The sequence below is a fragment of the Maniola jurtina genome, chromosome 24 (genome assembly GCF_905333055.1).
Source record: "Maniola jurtina chromosome 24, ilManJurt1.1, whole genome shotgun sequence".
Lineage (NCBI taxonomy): Eukaryota > Metazoa > Arthropoda > Insecta > Lepidoptera > Nymphalidae > Maniola > Maniola jurtina.
The window spans coordinates 4,014,721-4,041,606 of NC_060052.1; the positions used below are offsets into that span (position 1 = coordinate 4,014,721).

The following is a 26,886-nucleotide window of genomic DNA, read 5'->3' on the forward strand; positions in this document are numbered from 1 at the left end:
TGATAGACCAATACATATCAAAAATTGCAGAACCGGCAGGAAATAACAAGTTTGCTTAGTAACTTATCGATATATAATTGATTATTATATTAATTTCGCCGTTAATTAGGTACTGTAAGTCTTTCAGTCGCAACATTGACTGTTACAAAAATGACAGCAAAACTTATTCGTTTAATGCATTCACTAAGAGGGATTTATTAATAATGACGCATTAATCAAGTAGTTTTACTAATAATAAAATAACTTAATTAATGCGATGCGATGCGAGCGATATCGCATCGTGGCATAAGTAAGCACGCTTACAATGCTTGCCTTAATTGAGCTTATTAATACCCAAATACAATATCTAGTCAAGTCAAATAGATTTTTCAAAACAGGTACGTATCTATAATGAGAAATTAGAACCAAAATTTAATCATCTTTAACATTTCTGCTAGTTACCGATTTGGAGATATCAAAGTTGCGAGTGCCTGTTATTGATCGATTATTCATTGTAATAATAACTATAATCTACTCATTTACATAAATATTGAATGCTGATGCTGTGGTGTAGTTGATGATTGTGCATTATGTTGAGATTTTACTACTATGGCATTATGTAAAACATCCCCGCACGCACGCGGCACGCATTAGGTCATTCATTGAATTTGAAAATAATGATGTCTGTACAGATTTTACGCAGTGATACAATTTAACTTATTTATATATTCATTCAGTATGAAAATCCTCACGCTAACAATATAAATGCTTCATCCTTTCCAACGGACCCGTGTTTCCATAACATTTCCTATGCAGCTATTGTCCGATTTGGAGGCGTTCCAAGATTTTATACAATCATACGGTTTTACGATCTCGCCGGCTTGTGACCTAGCCCACGGTCAAGTATTGAAGCTGACTTAACATCTTTATACTGTACCTACATCATTCTTTGGACCAGCTTTTCTCTAACTTTATCCACACAAAAAAGTTTCAAGGGGCATGTGTTTAACTTCTAAATGTCTGAACAGATTGTAGTTATGTGCCTTTGGAGAAACTTTACAATTCTTACATGATACCCAGTGACACTGGCTATAAATTAAAAAACCATATGATGGCCATTTGGCCATTTTTAAGTTTGAATTTTTTACTTTTTAGTTCGTTTTTGGAAGGGCAGTCATGTTATGATTTTTTAATTAAGTACGACTCGTTTTCTAGATTAATGCCGTAGGTATAGATACTTATTCGTAATGTTACAACTGCTCAGTACTACATTGTTGCGACTCTAAATCTTCGTCGTCATTTGAACTGATAGATGTTCAGTGCTGGGCATTGATCTCTTGAATGGATTTCCACACTTCACTGTTTAATCGCTTATGCCCACCAGCTAACTGTGACACGTTTGAGCGTGTTTGTTGACCCTGGGGATGGATCTACCAATAGTGCAGGAGGTTTACATTGATATCTGAAAGGATTTCCAAACTTCACCGTTTAATCGCATACGTCCGCCAGTTAACTGCGACATGTTTGAAGTCGTCTGTTAACCCTGGGGATGGATCTACCAATACTGCGCTTTCCGGTGCGGGTTCGCCGTTCTAGTACCTGGCCACCCCTGAGAGCTATGTGCTCCGCCCATGATTGCCACCTCAGTTTTGCGACTCGTAGAGCTTTGCCGGTTACTCTGGTTTTTCTCTAGATCTCCCTATTTCTCATTTTAATCACTTATGTGCAGATTTCTATGGTACTGATTGATTTTCCTCTATTATCAGTCCCAATAGTTAGCTACCATGTTTTAGGGTCGAATGTCTACGTTTCTTTCTACCTTCAACAGCAGTATTTTGCTTGACCGTAGTAGAGTAGACTGTAGATGAGGGATATAAAATAAGCTAAAACCTAGCATGTGGGTTTAAACTTCATTTTTTCGCGGGTTTGGTGCAATTTGTGCATTATAGATCACTATAGAAGTGGAGAAATAACTGCTCAAACTTTTTGTGGTTCGTTGTTGCCAATCCTACCCTACGCTTTCTACAAACTTTGTGTTTCTACATTAAGGGCACCAATATAATAAAAACAAACTTTATAATAGTAGCGATACCTACTATGTGGAAGTTTTAATAGCGTGCGATGTGTATTTTAAACTGAAATAATAGAGGAAAATGTGTATCTGTAGGTTAAGTGGAATAAAGCAATAATACAATTATAATTGCTGGCCAATCAATACCTACGTGATTAATTCAGAATACAAACGTGTAACAATAATAATAATTGTAGTTTGTGCGGGCAATAATTTGAGCTAACTAATTAAATTCTTAACGTATGAAATCATCTGTAAAACATTTTAATTATTTGCTGAGGTACTAATTATTTTGTTATTTGATTAGTAAATAAGGAAAAAAATACCTATACGGAAAATACCATATTCTGCAAACGCCAAAATGACTTTAAAACGTTTAGAATACCTGTAATTCTATACAATTTGTTTAAAACGCCTACTAAGGGGTTGCGGAAAATAGTTTTTGGTTACAGGGATACATTTTCTTTTCATAGATTTAACTTTATGGTGGTTCTTCCATGTCAAAATTCGTAAGACTCAAACACGCCAGTATGGATGTTCATGAATTTTATTGCCGTCATGGCATTATTTTATGTAGTGATCCCTAGAGTGGCCTTTACGAAAGATTTGTGAATAGACAGACGTTTGCACCATTGAGCGCTTTAGGATTTATCTTTCCCGCTAGCAGCTGTGCATTAAATATGCCATTGCATTGATTCCAGGTGACGCGCTGCGGAGCGGTGGTTAAAGCGGCTCTGCCGCTTTAAATGGACAAACGCAAGATGATGCCAAAGAGAGCGCGAATGGAAAGTATGCGGGGTCCTATAGCCAATGGACCCCTGCAGTCAAGGTGAGCAAAAAGGAAATCTCCAATACTTAATCTTAATAGCCTCACGAATCACGATTCGCCAAAGGAATGCGATGGAGTACTAAAGCTTCGGTCAAACTGTTTGCGAATGACCGCGAATTACGAGAGTAATATGCATGTGACTATCCATGCTAATTTGAACGTCAAAATGTTAAGGTGGATGCGACGGGTCTGCCCGCGAAATTCAAATTTAATTTGATTTTTCGCAATTTGTCACGTTAAGTCTCACAAATTAATCGATACTAGAGCTAATTTCTTAAACTGGACCCTTTCAAGTAGATTTTTATATAAATCTGTGAGGATGATACTGCCATTGGCGCAATTAAAATGCCATAAGCCTACGTTGTCGAATTTACAAATTGCGAAAAACCAAATTAAGTTTGAATTTCACGGGCAGACCCTTCTCATGCCCCTTAAAAGTAAGGTCGTGGATACAATCGGCGCGAGCTAATTGCTTCAGACGCGGAATCTTGCGCGTAATTCGCCGCAGTTTGATATTCCTTTTCAGTATGTTTTGACTCTAAAAAAAGCGGCGGCTTTATTACTTCACCCAGTAGTTGGGTACCTCATTAACAACGCACGCGTAGTTGCTAATGGAAGAACCAACGAACTTCCGACCGCGACGTGAATATATTTAAAATCAGGTTTTATACTTTTATTACAAGTATGTAGGCAAGTAGTCACTTAATTTTAATTCCTAAACATTATGCTCGTGTGTCCTTCATTCACCGCCCGGCTCGTTAACTCATAATCGATAATATTATTATTTCAACCACTTGCATAAATACATAAATAATGATTTAACCCGCTTAGACCAGTTTCTTTGGGCGGTCTAACTTTCCTTATACGGAATGGCGTCATGTAGTATAGCTACCTACCTAATTCGAACAATAGGAGGTCGGTCTGTGTATGGTAAAATATGTGGGAATTTTTCGCGATATTTCTTTTGATTGTAGTTGTATCGGATTTCTAAAAAAAACTACCCAATCGGTGTACTTAGAAGTTAGAACCTTCGAGCAGACATTTTTGTGAAAGAAAGAAAGGAAAGGCGCAACGCATACCTGCAAAATGGGGGAAGCTTAGGTGTAGTGTTTATTTTAAATCTAGGGATCTAGGATTCTCCCAACTTTGTTACCTTAAATCGGCCCTGCCACTGTGGCAGGGTCGGGAGTAGAAAGCTTAAGAGTTCTTTTATCTCCCTGGAGATACAAAACTCTAAAAATTTGAAGATTTGTTTTGAAATTATTAAAAACGACTTGTAAGCTTTTAAATAATTATTTCGTGGCCAGTTAGCCCTCCGCGTGCTGGAAGTTACTCCTTTAACACTTTATTAATGAGAAAATTAACTGATTGTACTCATGCAACATTTTTTTTTTCGTTAATTAAAGTTCATTTTTATTACTTTCTAGTTATGCAGCTGATATGTATTAACTAGCTTATGCCTACGACTTCGTCCGCATGGACTACACAAATTTCAGACTCCTGCTTTACCCCCTTATCCGTCGTAATCGGGATGTTTACGACATAATATCCGCATGCCCAGCCCGATCCGTTCAGTAGTTTGAGCTGTGCGTTGATAGATCGATCAGTCAGTCATCTTTTCCTTTAGGTAGGTATATAGGTTAGGTGATATTATTAGGTAATTCTAGAGATGCTTAGAGAAGCTTGTTTTGCTTCGTCTCCGTAGATTTAAAAATTCCGAGGCATATTGTATTGATCTTTCGGAATGAAAAGTATTCTATTTCTGCGTCTTTGCTTACGAAGAAACTGACTGACATAGTTTTTTATTCGTATTTTTAGGGTTCCGTACCTGTTACTAAGCCTCCGATGTCCGTCTTTCCGTCCGTCCGTCCCTCCGTCTGTCCGTTCCCCCGTCAGTCTGACAGTCAGCGGGCTATATCTCGTAAACTCTAATAGGTACATAGTAGAAGTTTTCACAGAATGTATATTACTATTGCCGCTATAACAACGAATAATAAAAATTTAAGAATGACCGCTAAGAAAAAAAAAAAAAATTCCATCGTGTGCTAATCTGACTCGCACTTGCCCGATTTTTTTAAATATTGGTATGTAATTTTGCGTAAAATGCAAGTAGGCACGAGTCATACGAATAGGTACGTTTTGATAAGTTTAAAGCATTTTAGGTGATGTCTACAGTTGGGATAAAGTCTGAGCCATTAGTGTGGATTATTTTATTATAAATAATTATATATCTATTTCATAACAAAGTTATGGACCACGACTTCGAAGTTCGACCATTGAGCAGTGAGCTAGTTATTGAAGCTTTGGAAAAGCTTTGTATTGTTTCAAATACTTTGTTTGCTATACACATTAATGAAACAACTGCAGTGCCATTTTCATCCCACCTTGACCCATCTAACGTTTCTATGATTGCCTGCATTGCAGTTTTGCTTCTTTTAAACTCTCTATGAAAATGTTTTCAACATATTTGCACAAAGAATTTTTTTATATAATGCATTCGTGCGAAATACACAGTCACAAAATAGTTAAACGATTATTATTTTAATGAAAAAAAGACTTCTTTATTTTTTAATAATCACACTAATATTATAAAGGCGAAAGTTTGTATGTGTGTGTGTGTGTGTGTGTGTATGTTTGTTACTCCTTCACGCAAAAACCACTGGACGGATTTGGCTGAAATTTGGAATGGAGATAGATAATATCCTGGATTAGCACAGGCTACTTTTTATCCCGGAAAATCAAAGAGTTCCCACGGGATTTCGAAAAACCTAAATCCACGCGGGCGAAGTCGCGGGCATCGGCCAGTTTATTCATATATTTAGGTAAATATTTGCTTAATAAATAATAAGTCACTTATTAATACACTCCTGAGTAAAGATTAATTAATCAGGAGTGTCCCATATACATAGACCTAGGTAATATTATTATAATGTAAAAAAAAAGTCCTATACTTAACATATCTACACGTCTGTATTACAAAAGTATGTATGTACTTTACTGCACCGCAAAACAGAAATAACAGGTTACAAAAACAGAAAGAAAACTAAAAATGAAGGTATATAACTCAAAATTAAAAAAAACCCCCAACACAAAAATCTCTATACAAGAAAACTAGAAAAGAGCTGATAACTTTCAAATAGCTGAACCGATTTTTTTCGATTATAAGAACTTCGCTAAGAACACTCTCGATCAAGCCACCTTTCAAACAAAAAAAAAACTAAATTAAAATCGGTTCATTAGTTTAGGAGCTACGATGCCACAGACAGATACACAGATACACACGTCAAACTTATAACACCCCTCTTTTTGGGTCGGGGGTCAAATAAGGCGGAGTTACTGTAAAGTACTACACTGGACAGCAAATAAACCGGGCCACCCGCTACCTTGGAAGTCTGATTCAATTTTCTCAAAAAGTATAAAACTTACATCTATCAAAGTTATACCTGCAGAAAGTGCATTTCATGATGATTAAAATGAATGGAAATTCATTGCGATTAATCAATTAATTAAGTGTTTATTAAGGATTTTACAAGGAAGAGTCGTTTTCCAGCCATGTTAATCGTAAGTAATCATGAAATGAAAACAAAAATTAAAGCCAGAAACAAAGATAAAATTTAAAAAAAAGTTTTTGGTCAGTATTCAGTATTCCCTCCCCTTGCTCGGGTAACTGCCAGCATCCTCATATTCATCCACCTCACGAGCCTGACGATGAAATCTCGAGGAATTGCCTTCCAATACTCTTCAATTGCAATTCCCAGCTATGGAAGCCTTGTTGGAGCAGGTATCCGGGCTCGAACCCGATGTTTCAGCTCATCCCATAAGTGTTCTATGGGATTCAAGTCCGGGCTTCGAGCTGACCAGTCCATTGTACGAATGCCGACGTCCGATATCCAACTTTTGTTCTGCGAAATCGCCGCCTCAACGCAGTTCAAGTCCAATAAAGTCTGCGTGACGAACGCCAAGTGGTCATAAGCCCAGACGCCATCAGAAGGATACTTGTTGAATAGAACCTGACTTCAAAGAGAGCTGCAACAGGCCCAGCATTGACGGTAGCCCACCATGAAGCACGACTTGAATTTACTCGAGGGCATAGGGATTGGACGTTAGGACAGTGGGGTAATGTACTCTTCACTGATGAGACCAGGGTGAGTCTACATTGAAATGATCGACGTCTGAGACAATATCGTTGCCCTGGAGAACGTTATTCTCAGTGTTGCATCGAGGAAACTGTTGCTAATGGAGAAGGATCTGTAATTATCTGGGGCGGCATCTCGTTAACCGCATGTACAGCGTTAGTTTTCATCGAACCAGGGGGCCGTACACGTGGATTGATCTCATTGCTACATTACTGAAATCCTCGCAGACCATGTGGTACCTTACGCAGGATATATCGCGCAGAATATGCAAGTTTATGCATCATAATGCACGACGTCACGTTATTCATGTGGTGACCCAGTATGTATACGACGTGGGCATTCGTACAATGGACTGGTCAGCTCGAAGCCCGGACTTGAATCCCATAGAACACTTATGGGATGAGCTGAAACATCGGGTTCGAGCCCGGATACCTGCTCCAACAAGGCTTCCAGAGCTGCGAATCGCAATTGAAGAGGTGCGGAATGCAATTCCTTGAGATTTCATCGTCAGGCTCGTGAGGTGGATGAATACGAGGATGCTGGCAGTTATCCGAGTAAGGGGAGAGAATACTGAATACTGACCAAAAACTTTTTTTAAATTTCATCTTTGTTTCTGGCTTTAATTTTTGTTTTCATTTCATGATTACTTACGATTAACATGGCTGGAAAACGACTCTTCCTTGTAAAATCCTTAATAAACACTTAATTAATTGATTAATCGCAATGAATTTCCATTCATTTTAATCATTATGAAATGCACTTTCTGCAGGTATAATTTTAATAGTTATAAGTTTTATACTTTTTGAGAAAATCGAATCAGACTTTCAAGGCAGTGGGTGGCCCGGTTTATTTGCTGTCCAGTGTATATTGTAAGTAACTTAAAACTACTGCATTTGGGTCGCGTTTGTCGAGCGCTATCACTTCTCCGAGTATTTTCATGCGTTTTGTATCTTACTCATCAAAGAGCACGCATTTTATACGCCATTTGCTTAATATGAACGTAACATATCTATTGGTTAAATATGATTGCCTACATCTTAACAAAATCGCACGCAGTATAAACAATCTGTTACTTAAAGCTTTAACACCCTAAGATCCTCTAATTCGCTTTAGAAGTCCACCCCAAACCCTTGCCAACGCCGCCGGTCCGTCTAGTGGGCTCAGTCAACTTATTCTTTCCTCGCGCTAATCCTATTTGCCTTCCATCAAAACTTGGCCGAAGGGTTCCCCCACACCCCATCCCTTTGTTTGCCCCCGAATCTGTTTTCGTCTGCCCCGGGAAACTTGGCGAAATTTTGTAAAACTCCTCCGGAATTACTTTCTCGTTTCGCCGGAAACTTTCCTCGGCAGTAATAATAATAATTCTGCTTCGCTATGACGAAAGTTTAATTTATTAGTTTAATCGCGCTGGCGCGGCTTTAATTATTCTCGGGGGCTGTGGAGGGGTCCCCGAATCGGTTCAATTTAGTTGGGATATAAGTTTCGAAACCCTGACTAAATAGCCGATATTTAAGTTCAAGCTCGTCAATCGATTCTATTCACGCTGCTTACGATTGTGGGTTGCAGACAGAAGTATTTACATAAATGACAACTGTGCAACATAGGAACAGTTTACGCCAGAACAGTTTATATTAGTATATATAACAAACAATGACGATGCGCATAAAGTTCGCTTGGGAAATATCGTAAAATTATATTTCTTGTCATATTACCGAATATAAAACGTGTTATGCATCGTTTAACTATGGCGTCTTATTTGCATCTTGAATATGGCCACTATGTTCGGAATAAAAGACTGTTCTCAGTCGTTATGCGAATTACGCAATGAAATGGCTTTATGCTAATGTGGCTTACGTAATAGCTCCGGTCTGTATCTGTTTAAGGAAAACTAATGCAATAGTAGTATTTACTTTAATTACATTATTTCTTGTTCCAACGCAGTAATCATTCTTTTTATTAGGCTTCGTTGCTCTCGAGTCCTTAAGGGCCTCTTCAAATTAGCCGCAAAGTGCCGCGCGGAGGCAGCGCAACTGCAGCGCCGCAGCCGCGGTGCTTTGTAAATCCATATAAGGTCCTAAGGCCCTAAGGTCTGGACAGGTAGAAGCACGACACAACTCCACATTGGACCTCTTGTCCGCGGAGGACAAAAATGAGTTACTAAGAAGTGCATCGCAAAACGCACACGATAGACTACGGCGAAACACTATAACAAAAGATGAGGGACTTTTGTCCTCCGCGGACAATAGGTCCCTCGTCTGCATCGGCCCTTAGGGGACTTGACATGCACGTGCCCCGGGGAACGGGCACGCGGACGGGACGATGAAAATAAAAGCTACGGCACCCTAACTTATGGAACGAAACGGCCGCTTGTTGTATTGTTGCATAGAGCGCCATACATTTTGTCTTCACAGCGTCCCATCCGCGCGGCGGGTCAAGTCCCTTAGAAACGCAAGTTCTTTGTATTACAACTTGTAGGAACCCCGTTGGCCACGTTTTAGTCGCGCGTCTCTGCCGGCCGTCGCGATAACTATAACAAATAGTCCCAACAGCTCGACGAACAAACTTAATAGAGTAAAGCATAGCTCGCGTTGCGTTCTCAAATTACAATTTGTAACCTTGGAGACCAGGTCCTCATTGCGATATTCATAGAGCGTACCGATGCTTGTGTCGAGACGTAAATAAACTATGTACTATTAACTGAACTTACCATAATGAACTTTTTAATTCGATAATATTCAAATATGTGTAGCATTTTAAACTGTTCCAACTTTTATTGTACCCTCGTAAACGGGTTTGTTTCTGCAGTCTACTGCGTTTGCAAGTTTCAGGAAGCATGTTTAGCATCCAGTTGCTGGCTCGTATTACCAGAATAGTTTGTAAATCGTTTACTACGTACATCTACACACTCTATTGGAATATGCAACTATGTTTGTTTTATCCTACTTTGCAAATTGTGATACCATAATAGGAGCATTCCAATGTTTGGCTAACTATTCAAAATGTTTTGTTGTACTGTTTCTTGCAATGACATATATATGTATTTGTTTCATGTAGGTAGGACAACTTGTGCCACTTATGATTACAAACTAAAAACGAACGTTTTTTTATGCAAAGAGTATGCAAATTATAAATTATGTAATAGGGCATATAGAGCTAGTTATAGGCCGAAAATTTAGGGGGGATACCTTGTAATTTAACTTGCAAACGGTTCTTTTAAGTCTTATGTATTTCATTTGGTTATTCCAGGCCCCTAGTGGCGTTACTTGACGGCCGGGACTGCACCGTCGAGATGCCGATCCTGAAGGACGTGGCGACGGTGGCGTTCTGCGACGCACAGTCCACCTCGGAGATCCACGAGAAGGTGCTCAACGAGGCGGTGGGCGCTCTCATGTGGCACACCATCATCCTGACCAAGGAGGACTTGGAGAAGTTCAAGGCGCTGCGGATCATCGTACGCATAGGCTCCGGCGTCGACAACATTGACGTCAAGGCGGCTGGAGAATTAGGTGAGCTTCTTCTTCTGCTTCGTCAAGGGGGATTTACATGAGTCGATTTCTGCCGTGCGTCTTAGGTTGAAATCTATAGAACGCACTTTGACTTAAGTTTCAGTTAAAACGAAACAGATTTATGCCAGCGGTATAACGCTGTCTCGTTTTAACAGTGTCTTAAGTCTGAGTAAAGTCAAAGTGCACTCTATAGATCTAAGCCTCAGTTATGCGGCGAAAATAGTTCAAACTTCACATTATGGAGATAGACAGACTGTACAGTTTGATCATTTTTTCTCTGATTTTAATGTGTTCACATCGACAGTCCTCATAAATCCATGTGTAAGAAGCGCTGCCCCACGTTGGGCGCCAGTTGTAAGAAGCCCTGCCCCACGTTGGGCGCCAGAATTATAAGAAAGCTGGGGAAAAGTTCCACGTTGTCGACGGGTCGGGATTCAGCCGAAGCAATTCAAACAGCAACGTTGCGTGAAGACAATGAATTTATTCTAGGTTTACAGAGTAGAGTCCCTAACCTAGGTCCCACGCAGTGGAAGCCAAGGTCGGAAGCACCACTAGACGACGAGAGTCGTGTCCCTTACGGACGTCCCACGTAGTGGAAGCGAACGTCGGAAGCGCGACTTTTACACGGGCATAAGAGAGTCGTGTCCCATACAATTCGTCCCACGCAGTGGAAGCGAAAGTCGGAAGCGCGGCTACAAGGTGACCTCGTGTGTCGTGTGATCCATACTAGTGAATCCATTGATTGAATCGATTTTCGATTTTCGATTGATAAACATTGCCTATGGCTGGGTCTTATTGTAGGGTTGGAAAATCTTCCTAGCGTCATTTACTTTTTGCCAATCTATAGTCAACGCCATCTAGTTTCAACTTGGCAAGTTACATGGTTTGGCGCGATCTATATTTCTCCAAAGTATAATTAGCGCCAGCTGGTGACGTTGTAGTGTTACAGTCTCCCCCTCAGCTTCCGAAGGCGTCCCGACGAGGAAACTGGATCAATAGGTTTGCTTCTTAGTTGTGTTTCCGGGGCCATCCCCTCCTTCGTAAAGGTTGAACCGGGGTGTTCATTTTCCCCCTCCCCCTGGATCAAAGCAGCTCCTAATGCATAGTTACTTCTGTCTGTTTTAATAATAGATGGTTTGGTCTTCAAGTAAAACGTTGATGTTCGTCCCGATCTCGTCACGTAGAACCTTGGGCCTTGGGTGGTGTTTGACTTGCCCGAAGTGTCCGCCAGTTTGTAAACAGCGGTTCCACGTTGCGCGCCAGATGTAAGACAGCTGCCCCACGTTGGGCGCCAGATGTAAGAAAGCTGGGGAAAGTTCCACGTTGTCGACGGGTCGGGATTCAGCCGAAGCAATTCAAACAGCAACGTTGCGTGAAGACAATGAATTTATTCTAGGTTTACAGAGTAGAGTCCCTAACCTAGGTCCCACGCAGTGGAAGCCAAGGTCGGAAGCACCACTAGACGACGAGAGTCGTGTCCCTTACGGACGTCCCACGTAGTGGAAGCGAACGTCGGAAGCGCGACTTTTACACGGGCATAAGAGAGTCGTGTCCCATACAATTCGTCCCACGCAGTGGAAGCGAAAGTCGGAAGCGCGGCTACAAGGTGACCTCGTGTGTCGTGTGATCCATACTAGTGAATCCATTGATTGAATCGATTTTCGATTTTCGATTGATAAACATTGCCTATGGCTGGGTCTTATTGTAGGGTTGGAAAATCTTCCTAGCGTCATTTACTTTTTGCCAATCTATAGTCAACGCCATCTAGTTTCAACTTGGCAAGTTACATGGTTTGGCGCGATCTATATTTCTCCAAAGTATAATTAGCGCCAGCTGGTGACGTTGTAGTGTTACACATGTAATTTTTAAGTCTGTGAGGGTTTTGCCGATCTTGCTTACGATATGCAAAGCTAAACTTTGGAAATAAAAGATTAGAAGACTACATTAAGTTTAGAGATGATAACAGACCAGTCAATGACATCATTTTCAGTAGCATCTAGCTTTAGTAAATGGGAGCCAAAGCTTATCAACAGACATTAGCAGCTGTAATCTGCATATACATTGTCTGGCAGTTACATTACAGTAGTTTAGATTGTGCATTGTTGGTTTTCAGGCATAGCTGTATGTAATGTGCCGGGATACGGCGTGGAAGAGGTAGCGGACACGACCATGTGTCTCATATTGAATTTATATCGACGGACATACTGGCTCGCCAATATGGTGCGAGAAGGGAAAAAGTTCACAGGTATGCTACCTACTACTTACATCTACTAATTAAGTAATAAATTAGATATAATTGAGGATACTATTATAGCCTAGGCCCCTAGGTAGTTAGAGTTAGACACGATAAATTGATTAAATAAATAAATAATAAATAAATAAATGTCGATGACTGAATCGGTGGCCGAATTTGATGGAATTTCATGCCCTCCATGCCTTAGAGAGCATGTTAAGGCAAGCCACCACTCCCAGTTATTACATCTTAACTTAACATCTGATATCAATTGTTAAATTATGTCAACCACCTGTAGTACTATGCACAAATTGGGTAATTCCAAATAAAAATTTTTTTGGGCTGCATCTCCTTTTTCATTGCAACTTGTTGTCCAGTGTCATACTAAACCAGCTTCATAGAACAGAACTTTTGTTTGAAATAGACCTTCTGTAGGTGAGTCAAAATCTCACTTGGAATTGTAGTTGTGTGTAGAAGGATCTGGGAGCCCACCCCATCACTATCCCAAAAAATCCCTTCCATTATGCGACTACATAATGGGTAATATCAGGTCCATCGTCATTATCAATTGATAGACATCCACTGATGGATATAGGTCTTTGGTAGGGACTTCCACACACCATGGTCCGAATCCAGCGGCTCCCTGCCAAACGAGTCAGGTCCGTAGCTGCTAACTACCATGTTTCAGAGCTGTAAGTTATTACGTAGATGGTTAATTAAAAAAAATTGGACTGTACTCATTGGTTTCCAGGTCCGGAGCAGGTGCGCGAGGCGGCGACGGGCTGCGCGCGCATCCGCGGCGACACCCTCGGCATCGTAGGCCTGGGCCGCATCGGCTCGGCCGTGGCGCTGAGAGCCAAGGCGTTCGGCTTCAACGTCATCTTCTACGACCCCTACCTGCCCGACGGCATCGAGAAGTCCCTCGGCCTCACCAGGGTCTACACGCTGCAGGTACCAGGCTGTTCTAGACATTAGTGTGTGTTTACAAAATTTGAGGGAGCTGGTGTAGTTATGGTAGCCATAAATCCATATATGTAAAATTGTGTCTTTCTGTCTACTACTTTTCAGGGCTTTTTCTATTTTGAACTGTACTCTGTTAAGCAAGAGGCATAATTTGTTTCATTACATTACACTTACAGTAACAATTCAACCTAAAATCACAAATTTACTATCCATACTTACTTCCATCTACCCATATGTCTGTCTGTCTGTCTGCTAGCTTTTCACAGCCTACCAATTTAACCAATTTTCATGAAATTTGGTACAGTGTTAGCTTACATCCCAGGGAAGGACATAGGCTCTTTTTAGACCAAAAATCAAAGAATTTCCACAGGATTCTTAAAGATCCATCTGTTTAACCGATTTATATGAAATTTGGTACAGAGTTGGTTGAGAGATTAACATGGGCAACTTATTATCCCGGAAAATCGATGAGTTTCCACAGGATTTTAATCTAAGAAATTTTAATTTAAATTAATTTAAGAACCTTAATCCACGCGAGCGAAGTCGCGGGCATCAGCTAGTTTGGAAATAAATAAATCTAATGTTACATTTTTGTATTTTCAGGACCTCCTATTCCAAAGTGATTGTGTATCATTGCACTGCAGCTTAAATGAACACAATCATCACCTTATCAACGAGTTCACTATCAAACAGATGCGCCCAGGTAACAATATCAGCTTATTACCTAATTAACTACTCTCACCGTCATCATGATCAGTCCATCACTGGCTCACTATAGAGTACGGGCCTCCTCTCAGTCTGTGAGAGTCAGTGGAATATGAATTATCAAAATAATGTCTAAATACCTACATCTTTATATGTAGTTGCTCTTGCTACCCATGAATGACTGTAATTTAATGTTAAGATTAGCTTTGTACATTTTGAAGTACCCTTGCAATGCTCTTCACAGGGAAAGAAAATAACTGTTATGTGGACTGAATGTGAATGTTATATGTATTTTAGAGAATAATTACTTAATGTGTATTACATAGGTAACAGCTAGTTATTTTACTGTTATTTTCACTTTAAGTGTGAAGTGGTTATCCATAGTACATACATTCCTGTCCTCTGCAGAATGTTCAACATGTTCTAACATTGACAGTTTATGCAAGCACACTGTGGTGGTACGCTGGGGAATAAAGCTGGGGTTCATGTTTTCCTGGTGATGGGCCTGATTGGATATAAAAGCAGTTTTATGATGGTTTCAGGCGCGTTCCTGGTAAACACCGCGCGCGGCGGGCTGGTGGACGACGAGGGACTCGCGGCGGCGCTCAAGCAGGGCCGCATCCGCGCCGCCGCACTAGACGTGCACGAGAACGAGCCCTTCAATGTCTTCCAGGTGAGTGCCACGCATACACTATACAGTCACGCGGTGGCGGACTGATGGACGACGCTACTTGCAGAGTCATTACACTTAACAACTTTGAAGTAGCGGCGAGTTATTTATGGAGGAAAAGGTTGAATACGAGTATCAAAAGAATCACCACTGTGAGCGAAATCTGACCACGATGTGATGAGTGGCAAAAACATATTCCACCCCTGAATCGTTGCGCTTTTTGCTAGCTAATATTGAATTGTTGTTAGTAATGTGACGTTTGGTTTGCAGGGCCCACTGAAGGACGCGCCGAACGTGCTGTGCACGCCGCACGCGGCCTTCTACTCGGACGCGTCGGCGCAGGAGCTGCGCGAGATGGCCGCGTCGGAGATCCGGCGCGCGATCGTCGGCCGCATCCCCGACTGCCTGCGCAACTGCGTCAACAAGGACTACTTCCTGCCCGGCGCCGCGCCCGTGCTGGCGCCGCCCGCGCCGCCCATCCCCGCGCCGCAGCCGCCGCCCAGCACCTACAGCGAAGGTAGCTCGCCACCACACACGCCACCCCTCACACGACACAACAAAACCAGTACTGGTGATCTCACTCTACAAAATGCAGCTGGTGGTCTCCAGACTAGTGGTGTCAAAAAATAATTTATCTATAATACATATTCAATATAAAAAAATATTCAGGATATTAGATTTTCAATAAACCCCATATTTAATACAAAATATAGTAATTTTTAAAGCAATACATTTTCTATTAGAAATTGCTTTTAAATTTCACGAGGCGTTTGCCAAAGATAGACCGTCTACCGATCTACGTCACACGATATCAATATGGTTGCGAATATCATACTCATTCGCGATAAAATGCGTGATAATCGCTACGCGTTAGTTTTTTATTCGTTTGGAATATTGCCCCTCGGTAGTTTTACTTATCAAATAGATTCTTTCGATTTTGCTATTCAATCAGGACAGTAGATTTATTTATTTGTGAACTTGGTTGTGGGTAATACTGAATGTAAATAATATCATATTTCGTTATCGGAGTTGATATTATCACAGATTAGGTTAGTTACTTCATATATTTCGCGCGTTTGTTATTATAGGTTAGGTACGTAAATTGTATTGGTCTTTTTGGAAATGTGTGTGTTTGTGTGGTCTCATGATGGAACCGGGCGGGCATAGTGATTATATCCAGGGTCTCATGATGGAACTGGGAGGTAGCCATAGGAACCGAGTGTCTGTTATAGCTCTGGCGTGCTTGGAGCTTGGGTTGTTGGATTTTTCTATTAGTTTTAGCCGTGATGAAGGCTAAAATAAAAGCTCGTTATTAAAACGATTTTTAAATAGGTAACTGGGTAAACTTATCTACTTTTTGTACCTTCTTGACATTTCTTTATCATTCCAATTGTTTTTAATTTTACATAAATAGGTAGGTAGATATAGATAGGTACCTAGGTATTTAGAGTAAAATTATTACCATATACTATACGTCTTTCGGGATTTCTTTATTGTCATGCTTTTTAGGGTTCCGTATCTGAACCTGAAGGGTGCTAACAAGGAATACAGAATCTTTTATTTATTTTTGTGAAGCTTGTAGGTACTTATTGAAGTAAAGATTTACAAGTGCCTTTGAAATTTGTATACTAGCACTATACTAGTACCAACGTACTAGTATAGTGTTAGGTACCTACTATTTTTATTACTTGAGTGTTATTGAAATGGAGTCCCGTGCTCAGTAGTGCGCCGGCGATGAGTTCTCACTTCTTTTTGATGATTCTTATAAAAAATTAATGAAAAGAAATAATTTAAGTATAAAAATACAAAATAAAAAAATAAAAATTATTTGTTTTTTTAAAGTGATATAATATATTTCTACAGAACCTCCTCCGACACCTCCCAGACGTCGCTTTTAAGGTGGTAATCTGTATAATGGTTCGCTAGGGGTGAAAGCAACAGAAAAACAGGTGCAAGCGATTCTCGACCTTATTGACGGTAACGAGAAAGTTGTTATTTTGTCATATTCTTGCTCAGTATCATTCATAGAGTGCTAATATGTGGTTTTCTGAAATATGTCAATAAGGTTGAAAATCGTTTGCATGCAAGTTTCTGCTTGCGGCTTTTTTTTTTGATAGTTAATATATTTTAACGTAAAAAATATTCAATATTTTTCTGTAACAAACATTAATATTATGATATAGGAATCTAACCATATTTGACACCTCTACTCCAGACCCGACAGTACATTACACCTTCTTGAATACTGTATGTTATTCCCTCATGTTAACATTTGTGTGACAAAAAACGTTCACTTAAATTTGACCAATTTCTGCTGTGCTGATTTTTTTCCTTTCAATACAAAACGATCCTTACATGTAACTGAGTTGATCATCGGCATTAAAAAAAATTTAGTCAATTTGATTGATTTTTATGGACAACCCACTCTTGACCAAAAAAATGACTGTGCCCCAGTTTCCCTGTACCTCCTATGGTTTTGGATTTCCCCATTCTGTCCCAGTTAAAAAACACTATAAACCAAACTGGGCATTACACTCGAATTTAAAAAATCCTTAAAATCTACTGACAGGCTATTACCAAAACCAGATTGTTTGTATGTGACTGAACCGAAGTTTTAGATATTTAATTTGTAGGCTCGCCATTTATTTAATTTAAGTATTAGGTCAAATAATAATTTAAGTACAAACAATTGCACAAATAAAAGTAAAAATGTATGTAATAAAGTTTGGTTTTTGATCTGGTGGCGGTGGACATGCTTTATTGCCATCTCTTTCTCGGTACACAGTGAATAAATCCTTGTTTGTCACAGTTTTGCTTGGTTCTGGCCTTTAATCTGTGTGGTTGTGGTGGCAGGCATGAACGGCGGGTACTACGGCGGCGGCGGCGCGCAGGCCGCGCACTCCACGACGGCGGTGCACGAGGCGCCCGCGCTGCCGCCGCAGCCCGCGCCGCAGCCGCCGCCGCAGCAGCCGCCCATCACCCTCGTGAGTATATTGCTGCACCCATCTCATCACCCCAGGCCCCATCTCATCTCCCCCATCACCATTGAAGCACAGTTCACAACAGGGAACTTGTAACAAACTGTCAAGACTTCAACGTCACTTACACGCGTCAAATGTTCTACATTCGACGCTAGCAAGCCGGTAAATCACCTAATTTTCTTTGATCCTCATCATAACTTTTGACATATCGTCGATTCAGGATCAAACCGAGAGTTCCTTCACTCTAGTTCACTTTGATTGAAGTTAAATATCCATAGAAGAGCTATTTACAATAAAAATCGATTTCTATTAAACTGCTAAAAATACATTGACACTGGATATCAAGTTGTAAGGAAACAATTTTTGTTCAGAATGCCTCATCTTTTGCTACATAGAGGGGGGGTGTCTATCACAACTCCCATCACATAACTCTGAACTACAATACGAAACCAGAGTCGTGATTGGGAGTTATCAAATAACTCCCAATCACAACTCTGGTTTACAACTCTCATCACATAACTCTTATAAGTGGGTGATCCTGGGCTAGATTCCCGGCAGGACCAATTTAGGAATTTACGATTTCTATATTGTCTCTGGTCTAACCAGGTGGGAGACTGCCTGTAACTGGTTGCTACCAGCAATGACATGCCAGCAAGGGATTTAGGGTTCCGGTATCTTCAGCAGGGTAGAAATTTATTAGACTTCAATATGACAGCTATTCCCATACCAAATCAGCGCACTACCTCTTAGATTCATCATTACTTACCACCAAGTGAGATAGCTGGCAAAGCTATCTTGTCATTGAATAAAATAATACCCTCCCCTAATCCATAAAACAACCCCCTCGCTATGCTTCTTTAATGCATGTAATTCATCAGTCATGTTTACCAATTAAAGAATAGGGTATACTTCTATACAACAGCAATGTGCCAGATGAGTTGTTTTTACATTAAAACATTTTTGTGATTTCAGCCAATCAACACTTCGGACTCGGGTAACCACCAGATGAAGCAGGAGAGCTCCGACGTCCACTAGGCGACACGCTACGTTGCAGTACCGTCAGCGCCGAGCAAACAAACAAACATACAAACAATAGTTTTATTGATTCCATCGCAACTATGTCATAAGTACCTACGTCGTAAGCCAACGAGTGATATCAAGTGGACCGACGTTTGCATACGCATGCCTGTTAGTTTAGTTCCTGAAACTGTTCAGCCCTGACCTCCGTGCAGAAAGGCTGAGCAAGGCCAAGATGTTTTGGCAACCCTACCGAGACAGGCTGCTAGAACAAGCAATATCTAAATATTGAGATATGTATGCCTGTCCAAACGTTTTGTCTCTGCGGTGAGCATAAAGGACATACCCCTAAAGCTATATTTAATTACGCCTGTAATAAGTGTAAAAGACATTTTAAACAATATAGGAAGTGAGACGAGGGAGCGTACAAAATAATAAATGTAGCTTTATAGTGCATGTATTGAATGTGAAAGACTGTAATTTGGGGGTGTTTTGAATATTTTTGCAAATCTATCGTCCAATGGACTCCGCTTACGGACTCTTAAAGTATATTTGATGTGTATAAGTGACGCGTGTTGGTGCAAACGTCGTTTGAGCGATTAGTTGATTCTGTGTTTGTATTTGGTAAGTTGGGACAGCTATATTATATACTGTTATGAAGCGTGCAAATATCGCGGGCCGATGTATGTGTGTGGAGTGAAGGGGCGATGTTTCGAACGTACTGTACACGTGCCGTCACGTAGAAAGACCTCTGATATTGAACTTGCGCAGTGGGTGATTTACCGTTTGACTAGCTGATGTCCATGACTTCGCTGATGTGGATGTAGGGTTTTTAAAAATCCTATGGGAACTCAGATTTTCCGGGATATAAAGTAGTCTGTCACTCCAGGCTTTAACTATGTCCATGCAAAAAAAAAAACACATTTGTAGGACGAACCAACAAACAAACACACTTTCACATTTATAATATAGTGAGGTACGATGACGGGGGTTGCTACGCCGCATATCGGTTCGTCAGTCAACCATTCATTAGCGTGCTGTAAGAAAACATGCGCAGGTAAATCTTAATCAATGTCCAGAGGTCTTTTTACATGACGCCAATTGTATGATGGAATTGAAATATTATGTTAAATCTACTTAAATTGTAAGAACTATATTTCTTTTTTTTTTTTGTTTAAGTACACGAAAAATTTATTAGGCTGAAAATGGCCGAATACTGAAAAACTATTACTGCAGAAGAGCAATTATGTGGTTGTTTTTTACAGTATCTGTATGGATGAAATGCCAAAAATAAACATTTTTTATGTTTTCAATTGAAATCAAATAAAACGTAAGACCTTCTTAAATTAAGTTTTGAAATGCTTTTCAGTATTCAGGAAATTGTTGTACAAATTGTTTAAAAAAAATTGATGCCTATAATATGCCTAGTTCTGTTGTACACAATCACTAAGGGTGAGATCTATAGAGCGCACTTTGACTTTGCTCAGACTTAAGACGCTGTTAGAACGAGACAGCATTATACCGCTGGCATGAATCTGTCTCATTTTAACTGAAATTTGAGCATAAGCAAAGTCAAAGTGCGTTCTATAGATTTCGACCTAAGAGACCGCTTTAGCGACCGATGACAGCCGAGTGCTATGTTCGTAAATGCTTGAGCTCGGTTTTGCTGGCACGCCATCCGCGACGGCCCAAGGTTATACGCCACACAACCGTCAGTATTAAATTTTACCATAGCGGCCGATGGATACCGCGGCGTGCGAGTTTCAATGAAGAAATTTGCCAAAGAAACACGAATATTGATCGATTTAGTACCGTATTATACGAAAAACTCTGTAAACACTGTCAATAACCTATGTTTATAAAATCTAATTTCATTAAAGTCTAAATGCTTGCAAGAACGCAAAAACTTTGTCATATTTCTCTTTTAATGACATAAAACACAAGCTAATATGGCAAGCATGGGTCCTGAATTTAGAATCAGTGAATCCGCGATCAAACAGCGTGTCGGTCTTATTTCGTGACGTCACAGCACGCTGTCGGTAGCGTAGATAATGTTTTACGGCCGAAATTAATAATAATCAATCTATCTGTAAACTGTCGATAAGTTACTAAGCAATGTTGTTATTCATCAAAAGTCTGACAAATAACAGCGTTGCTAAGTAACTTATCGACAAGTTAAAGATAGATTGAGCATTAATTTTGGCCGTTGGAGAGCCCCTAGCGGCTAGGGGCTTTCTGAAACTCAATTTAGATAAATCGTCTAAATTGTGTGCTATAATTTTCATAATATTCCCTGTGGTAAAGAACAGCACTAGGTTTAAACCTGTCAATTTAATTTAGTTTAGATTGTGTACTACAGAATTGGCCACGATATTTCCTTAGGCTGATATTTATAGAGCGCACTTTGACCTTGCTCAGACTTAAGACACTGTTAAAACAAGACAGCGTTTATACCGCTGGTATAAAAAATAAATAAATTAACTTTTATTTCAGGCCATTAGACCCACATAATTGTGTTAGTATGACAAATCACTTAAACTATGTTAGTAGGTACTTATTTCTAGCTTAACAACTAATTCTATAACTAAAACTATTACTAAAAAGCCCGAGGGAGCCTCTTGGCGCCTATGTGCGCACCCCACCAGCACCTCCAGAGAGGACTATCCAGTTTCCTGGCCAATGCGCTAAATAATAAATCTGTCTCGTTTTAACTGAAACTCAAGTCGAAGCAAAGGCAAAGTGCGCTCTATAGATTTCAACCTTAGTCTGCAGTTTGGAGTTGAATATTGTATCCCCAGCGGGTTTTGCAAAACTTTCGTGTTCTTCATTAGTTTACAAAAAATAAAGTTTTATATATATAAGTATTTTTTTTGTAAATGAAGTTTCTCTGTAATTATAGGTCTATGCTACGCAGCCAATGCTTTATTGATTTTTGTTTGTCTTTTCTAATAAATAAAGGCGTAGACAAATTTTTTGGCATAGAAAGTTTTGCACTAAATCTTCAATCATGTAACATGAGATGTAAATAATTATGCTTTTAGTTGTGACTTCATAGAGAAAATATATGACTGAATTGAAGAAGGTAGTAGTATATGGAACAGACTAACAAACATATTATGAATTGACTGTAGTTATACTTAGTTATGCCATAAGGCTCTTATTATACAATGATTTGTCCTGTTACATATACTACAATCTTATCCATAATACAGTAGGAACCCAATTATTCTGAGTAAAAATATTAAAATAATTAAGTTTGGAAAATCTAGTGCTAAGTAGAAAGTATAATATAGTTAACTAGCTGATTCAGCTTTATGGGTGGAATTTCCGAAAAATCCTTTCTTAGTGTGGGTCCACACTATAGAGAAACCCCATACATGCAAAATCTCAGTTTTTAAGACCATGCAGTTTAACCTGTACTTTGATATATCAGTTAGTTGGGCTTTTGGGGTCTCCTATATTATGTGCAAGTGAGGGCTATTTTCTTGAAAACTAAAAGCTAGCACTATATTTTGCAGCATCAGCAATTCAATAAATTTGCTGTAGCTGTTACAGTACCCTGCTGAAAAGATTGCACATCGAAGATTAGAAAGATAATAGTTTCGTAGATTGCTGTTTCTTTTGTTGAGACAGGTATAACGTCACATAGGTATGAGTGACAGAGATAATGCTCTATGAAGCCAAAATTTCTTTGTAAAGTCCCATGTGATATTAAAGTATTTACGACTTTCAGATCCATTTTAAAAACACTATATTGAAAGTTGAAAGCCAATAAAATGAAATTGGGAACTGAATAATGGGGTTGCTACTGAGCTAGGCCTGATGATACAAGTTTGTAATTTGAATGTTGGATCCATCGCCCCGATCGTGTGTTCAGCATTTGTTCGCATTTGACCCCGCTCGCCCGAGCTGCACATATGCATACAAAACTGTTATTTTTAAGTATCGACAATGGACTGTAGACCTATCATCACACTTTGATTAATTAAACAAACAGGAGGACTTGTGTTTATTTTTATTATTTTGAAATGTACAAAAAATCATGCTTTCATTTTTTTTTTCTTTTTCTAAATAGAATTAAGTTACGGATTTGTACATGAAGCGAGAGCACGTTTACTATAGACGGAACGCAATAGCCACCCAGATAATCCGAGAAACGTGATTGGTATTTAAAATTAGTATTTACTTACAGTTTAGTTTAATGACAAAAACAATGTGTATATTTTATGAGAAAGTGAAAAGTTCTTAAATAAAACTATTGTTTTCGGATTAATGACTCTGGTGTTTTATTTTTTTGAACCCCGAAGTGAATACCTGTTCAAAAGGATTGAAGAGATTTCTCAAACCAGGCTGTTTGGGATTTAGCTTTAGGCTCAATTTACATTGATAGGGAATTGAATCGAATTTCTAAAGTATTCTCTAAAGACTTATCTCCACAATGTAAGCACCGATTTCTACCGAGAAAGAGCGAGAATTCGAAGACATGTCTGTGCAATTACTTGATGATTAAAAAACCGGCCAAGTGCGAGTCAGATTCGCGCACCGAGGGTTCCGTACTCGGGTATTCTTCCGACATTTTGCACGATAGATCAAAAACTATTATGCTTAAAAATAAATGAAAATCTGTTTTAGAATGTACAAGTAAAGCCCTTTCATATGATACGCCACTTGGTATAGTTATCTTACTTTGAAAATTAAAACACTTTATCTGTGATGTAACCACAAATTCACGGTTTTCAGATTTATTCCTTTAGACCTACCTACCTGCCAAATTTCATGATTCTAGGTCAACGGAGAGTACCCTATAGGTTTTCTTGACAGACACGACGGACGGACGGACAGACAGAAAGACAACAAAGTGATCCTATAAGGGTTCCGTTTTTCCTTTTGAGGTACGGAACTCTAAAAATGGTTAACGTCCGCTGTGATTTTCGTCTCTGTCATTTGTATGGGATTACCTAACAGAGAGAGGACTGTACTAACTTCTTTCCGTGGATAGAGTATAGGACTAACCATATCTCGGCATCAATAGCTCAACTATTGAGGAGCAGACTGAATTCCGAAGGGGTGGGGTTTGAACTCCACTATTGTCGCATCTACTCCTAGCTTTACGCTTAGTTGGAGGGGATTTCATGACTATTAACATTGCTAATATTCTTTATAAAAAAAATACCACCAGGGACATTGCCAGCGGTGGGTCCGAAACGGACCACGAGATAGTAGAATCGACCTATTGAATAAGTTAGGATTACGACTGTACTTAAAAGTTTGCGCCATATAAGAAGCTTCTTCTGTAAGGAACAAGTAGGACAATAAAAGTCGGCAAGCCACAATGTAAGTATACCTTCCTTACTTCGACACTTAAAGTTTTTATTGTATTATCATGGGGATCGTAAGCCACAGCGACTTGGCAACTTTTTCATTCCAGTTATAAATGACAATGTTGTAAAAGTCCTGAAGGAATAAAGTCAAACTTTATCTACGTTGAGGTCAGGAACGATTTACGAAGAAGGTCTGTAGACTACCATCATGAAATCCGTGGTCTGGGCTCTCGTGTTCTCGAGAGCCCATATTATAAATTAAAAAAACCGGCCAAGTGCGAGTCAGACTCGCGCACCGAGGGTTCCGTACCGGGGTTTGAAAATTGAAAATACTAATTATTTATTTATTTTTTCATGGACACATTTTAGTTTTTTTTTTCAACCACAAATTCACGATTTTCAGATTTTTCATTTACTCTTGCTATAAGACCTGCCTGCCTGCCAAATTTTATGATTCTAGGTCAACCGGAAGTAGTTACCCTATAATTTCTTGACAGACATGATAGACGGTCAGACAAACAAAGTGATCTGACAAAGGTTCCGTTTTTCCTTTTGAGGTACGGAACCCTAAAAATTATAATAAGTATTCAGGACGCAGGCAACTCCAAATATAATTTATCATTGAAAGTTTGCGACAGGTTGACACGGCAATTGGGGTGTGTATCCCCCTTCTCTCCCTTCCATGACTCACTATCATAGTACTGTTTAGGTAATTACGTATGTAGAACATTAGATATATTCAGTTCAGGAACACGATTAAGTTTACTGATAAGTGAATAAACTTAAAACCTTATAGTAACTAATGTGGTGGAAAAGGCTGAATGAGCTAACATCTCAATAATTGACATATCTCCGCGCTCTGAAAACTCAATTAAATAGGTTATAGCCTATATTTTATTCTTTTTGACCTGGTTCTCACTTTTTATAGTTATGTAATTCAGCCTCGCGCAAAATGTAAGATCTAGGTCACGCCATTCGGGGCTTTCATTAGAGCGGCGGACTGTCCCTTCAGGATTTGCATAAGACGCCAACCTAAGTTATGGCGTCCGGAGATTCCAACTTCAAGCGGTTCGTAATGTGTTTAGCAAACGGATTTAAGTTTGCCGAGAATTCAGATAGTTACATTGGATTATGCGTCTCTATTAGGGTGAACGCACACTTATCCGAGCTGAGGGCCTAGACAAAGTGACATTCTATTAGCGATGCCGCTAGTAGAAACGAAAGACCATAGACAAAAGTTATTTTTTATCGAAAAGACTAATGGAATAGGCGATCGCTAATCGCAGGTAACTACTATGTATGCAGGTATATGTCTAGCAGTCGAACTACGCTTCTTCGAATTTTAGAATTCTGTATATGAAATCTCATGAAACCTCGCACAATTCCCCGCGTCAATTCGTCCGACTCTTCGACGCGCGCAAGTGTGCAAGGTTTCATGAGAGTAGGTACCTACTAGCTGCAATCCCCCGACTTCGCACTCGTTCATGGGGTTTCTAACATCAATATCATCCATATGAAATCATGAATCCACTACATGATGCCCACGACTACATTCGCGTGGAATAAGGTTTTTACGGTTCCGTACCCGAGGGGTGCCAACGGTACCCTAAAACCTCGGGTATCTTTCCGTCTGTCTGTCTGTCAACGGGCTTTATCTCATGAACTGTAATAGGGAAAGAAGTCACAATATATGGCGGATACAATTTCTCTATCTTAGATTGGTCGCGTCACGTATACTTAGGTACTACTTACATCTTGCTTAATTTTGAGTAGGATGGCACATCGGCAGAGCCAAATTCTCAAACTACGAGTAACCCAGCCAGTCACCCAAGACATATTAAAGTTTAAGGTGTTTGGTAGGAGGTTGCCATGATACTAAGTATGTGGCAATGCATGATGTGATTTCTAATACTATTCTGAAAAACAAAACCACTTTATACTTTGACGAAATATTTATACGTTTTTTTACCTGTTATCCGCCAAAGCCACCATGGTCCAAACTACATAGTCGCTGATTTTTCCTCCCTGTGTTGGGGACAATGCGAAGATAAACTTTCAGCTTAAAATAACAAAGGTCTGGCCCTTACAAGCTCTTTTTCTATGTAGTCTGTAAGATGAAAATTAAGTGGGAAGGTAGGCAACTGCATTAATTTTTGGCGTTCGCCTTTATACCTATACAAATGCCAAATTCAAGCAAAATTCACTTGGTAGTCAAAACAATCGGAATCCGTTTTATTGTTGGGGCGGAATCAACAAAGTCATTTGTTTTGGCAATTTAGCAAATCGCCGACAAATAAAGGAGAAACGTTTTCAAACGATCACAGAGTAGATGTACGGTAGAGCCCAATAAAATAATGGGTAAAAAAAAGCTTAGGTAGGTATGACTGAAATATATTAATAGCGGACTCCAAAGGTTCTTTTGTGATTTTATTTAAAAGCTCAGCTGAATTATAATGCCGTATAATAAACATATTT

General features: G+C 39.6%; 1 protein-coding gene and 1 long non-coding RNA gene across 3 annotated transcripts in view; one reads left to right on the forward strand and one right to left on the reverse strand.

Annotated features, from left to right (window-relative positions):
- The window catches only part of LOC123877552 (C-terminal-binding protein), a 122,515-nt gene extending 102,028 nt beyond the window's left edge, over window positions 1–20,487 (forward strand). For both annotated transcript variants that reach the window (XM_045924367.1, XM_045924368.1), the window contains exons 5-13: window positions 2,752–2,879; window positions 10,262–10,521; window positions 12,635–12,766; window positions 13,506–13,705; window positions 14,321–14,420; window positions 14,965–15,095; window positions 15,363–15,609; window positions 17,946–18,076; window positions 19,046–20,487. In XM_045924367.1, the coding sequence (XP_045780323.1) occupies window positions 2,797–2,879; window positions 10,262–10,521; window positions 12,635–12,766; window positions 13,506–13,705; window positions 14,321–14,420; window positions 14,965–15,095; window positions 15,363–15,609; window positions 17,946–18,076; window positions 19,046–19,108 (1,347 nt within the window). In that variant the 5' untranslated portion in view covers window positions 2,752–2,796 and the 3' untranslated portion in view covers window positions 19,109–20,487. The remainder of the gene's footprint in view (window positions 1–2,751; window positions 2,880–10,261; window positions 10,522–12,634; window positions 12,767–13,505; window positions 13,706–14,320; window positions 14,421–14,964; window positions 15,096–15,362; window positions 15,610–17,945; window positions 18,077–19,045) is intronic.
- LOC123877587 lies at window positions 20,251–23,395 on the reverse strand. Its single transcript, XR_006798619.1, has 2 exons — window positions 21,851–23,395; window positions 20,251–21,467 (listed from the first exon to the last, which is right to left on the reverse strand). It is a non-coding gene; the product is annotated as an uncharacterized LOC123877587 (long non-coding RNA).
- Between the last annotated feature and the right edge of the window lie 3,491 nt (window positions 23,396–26,886).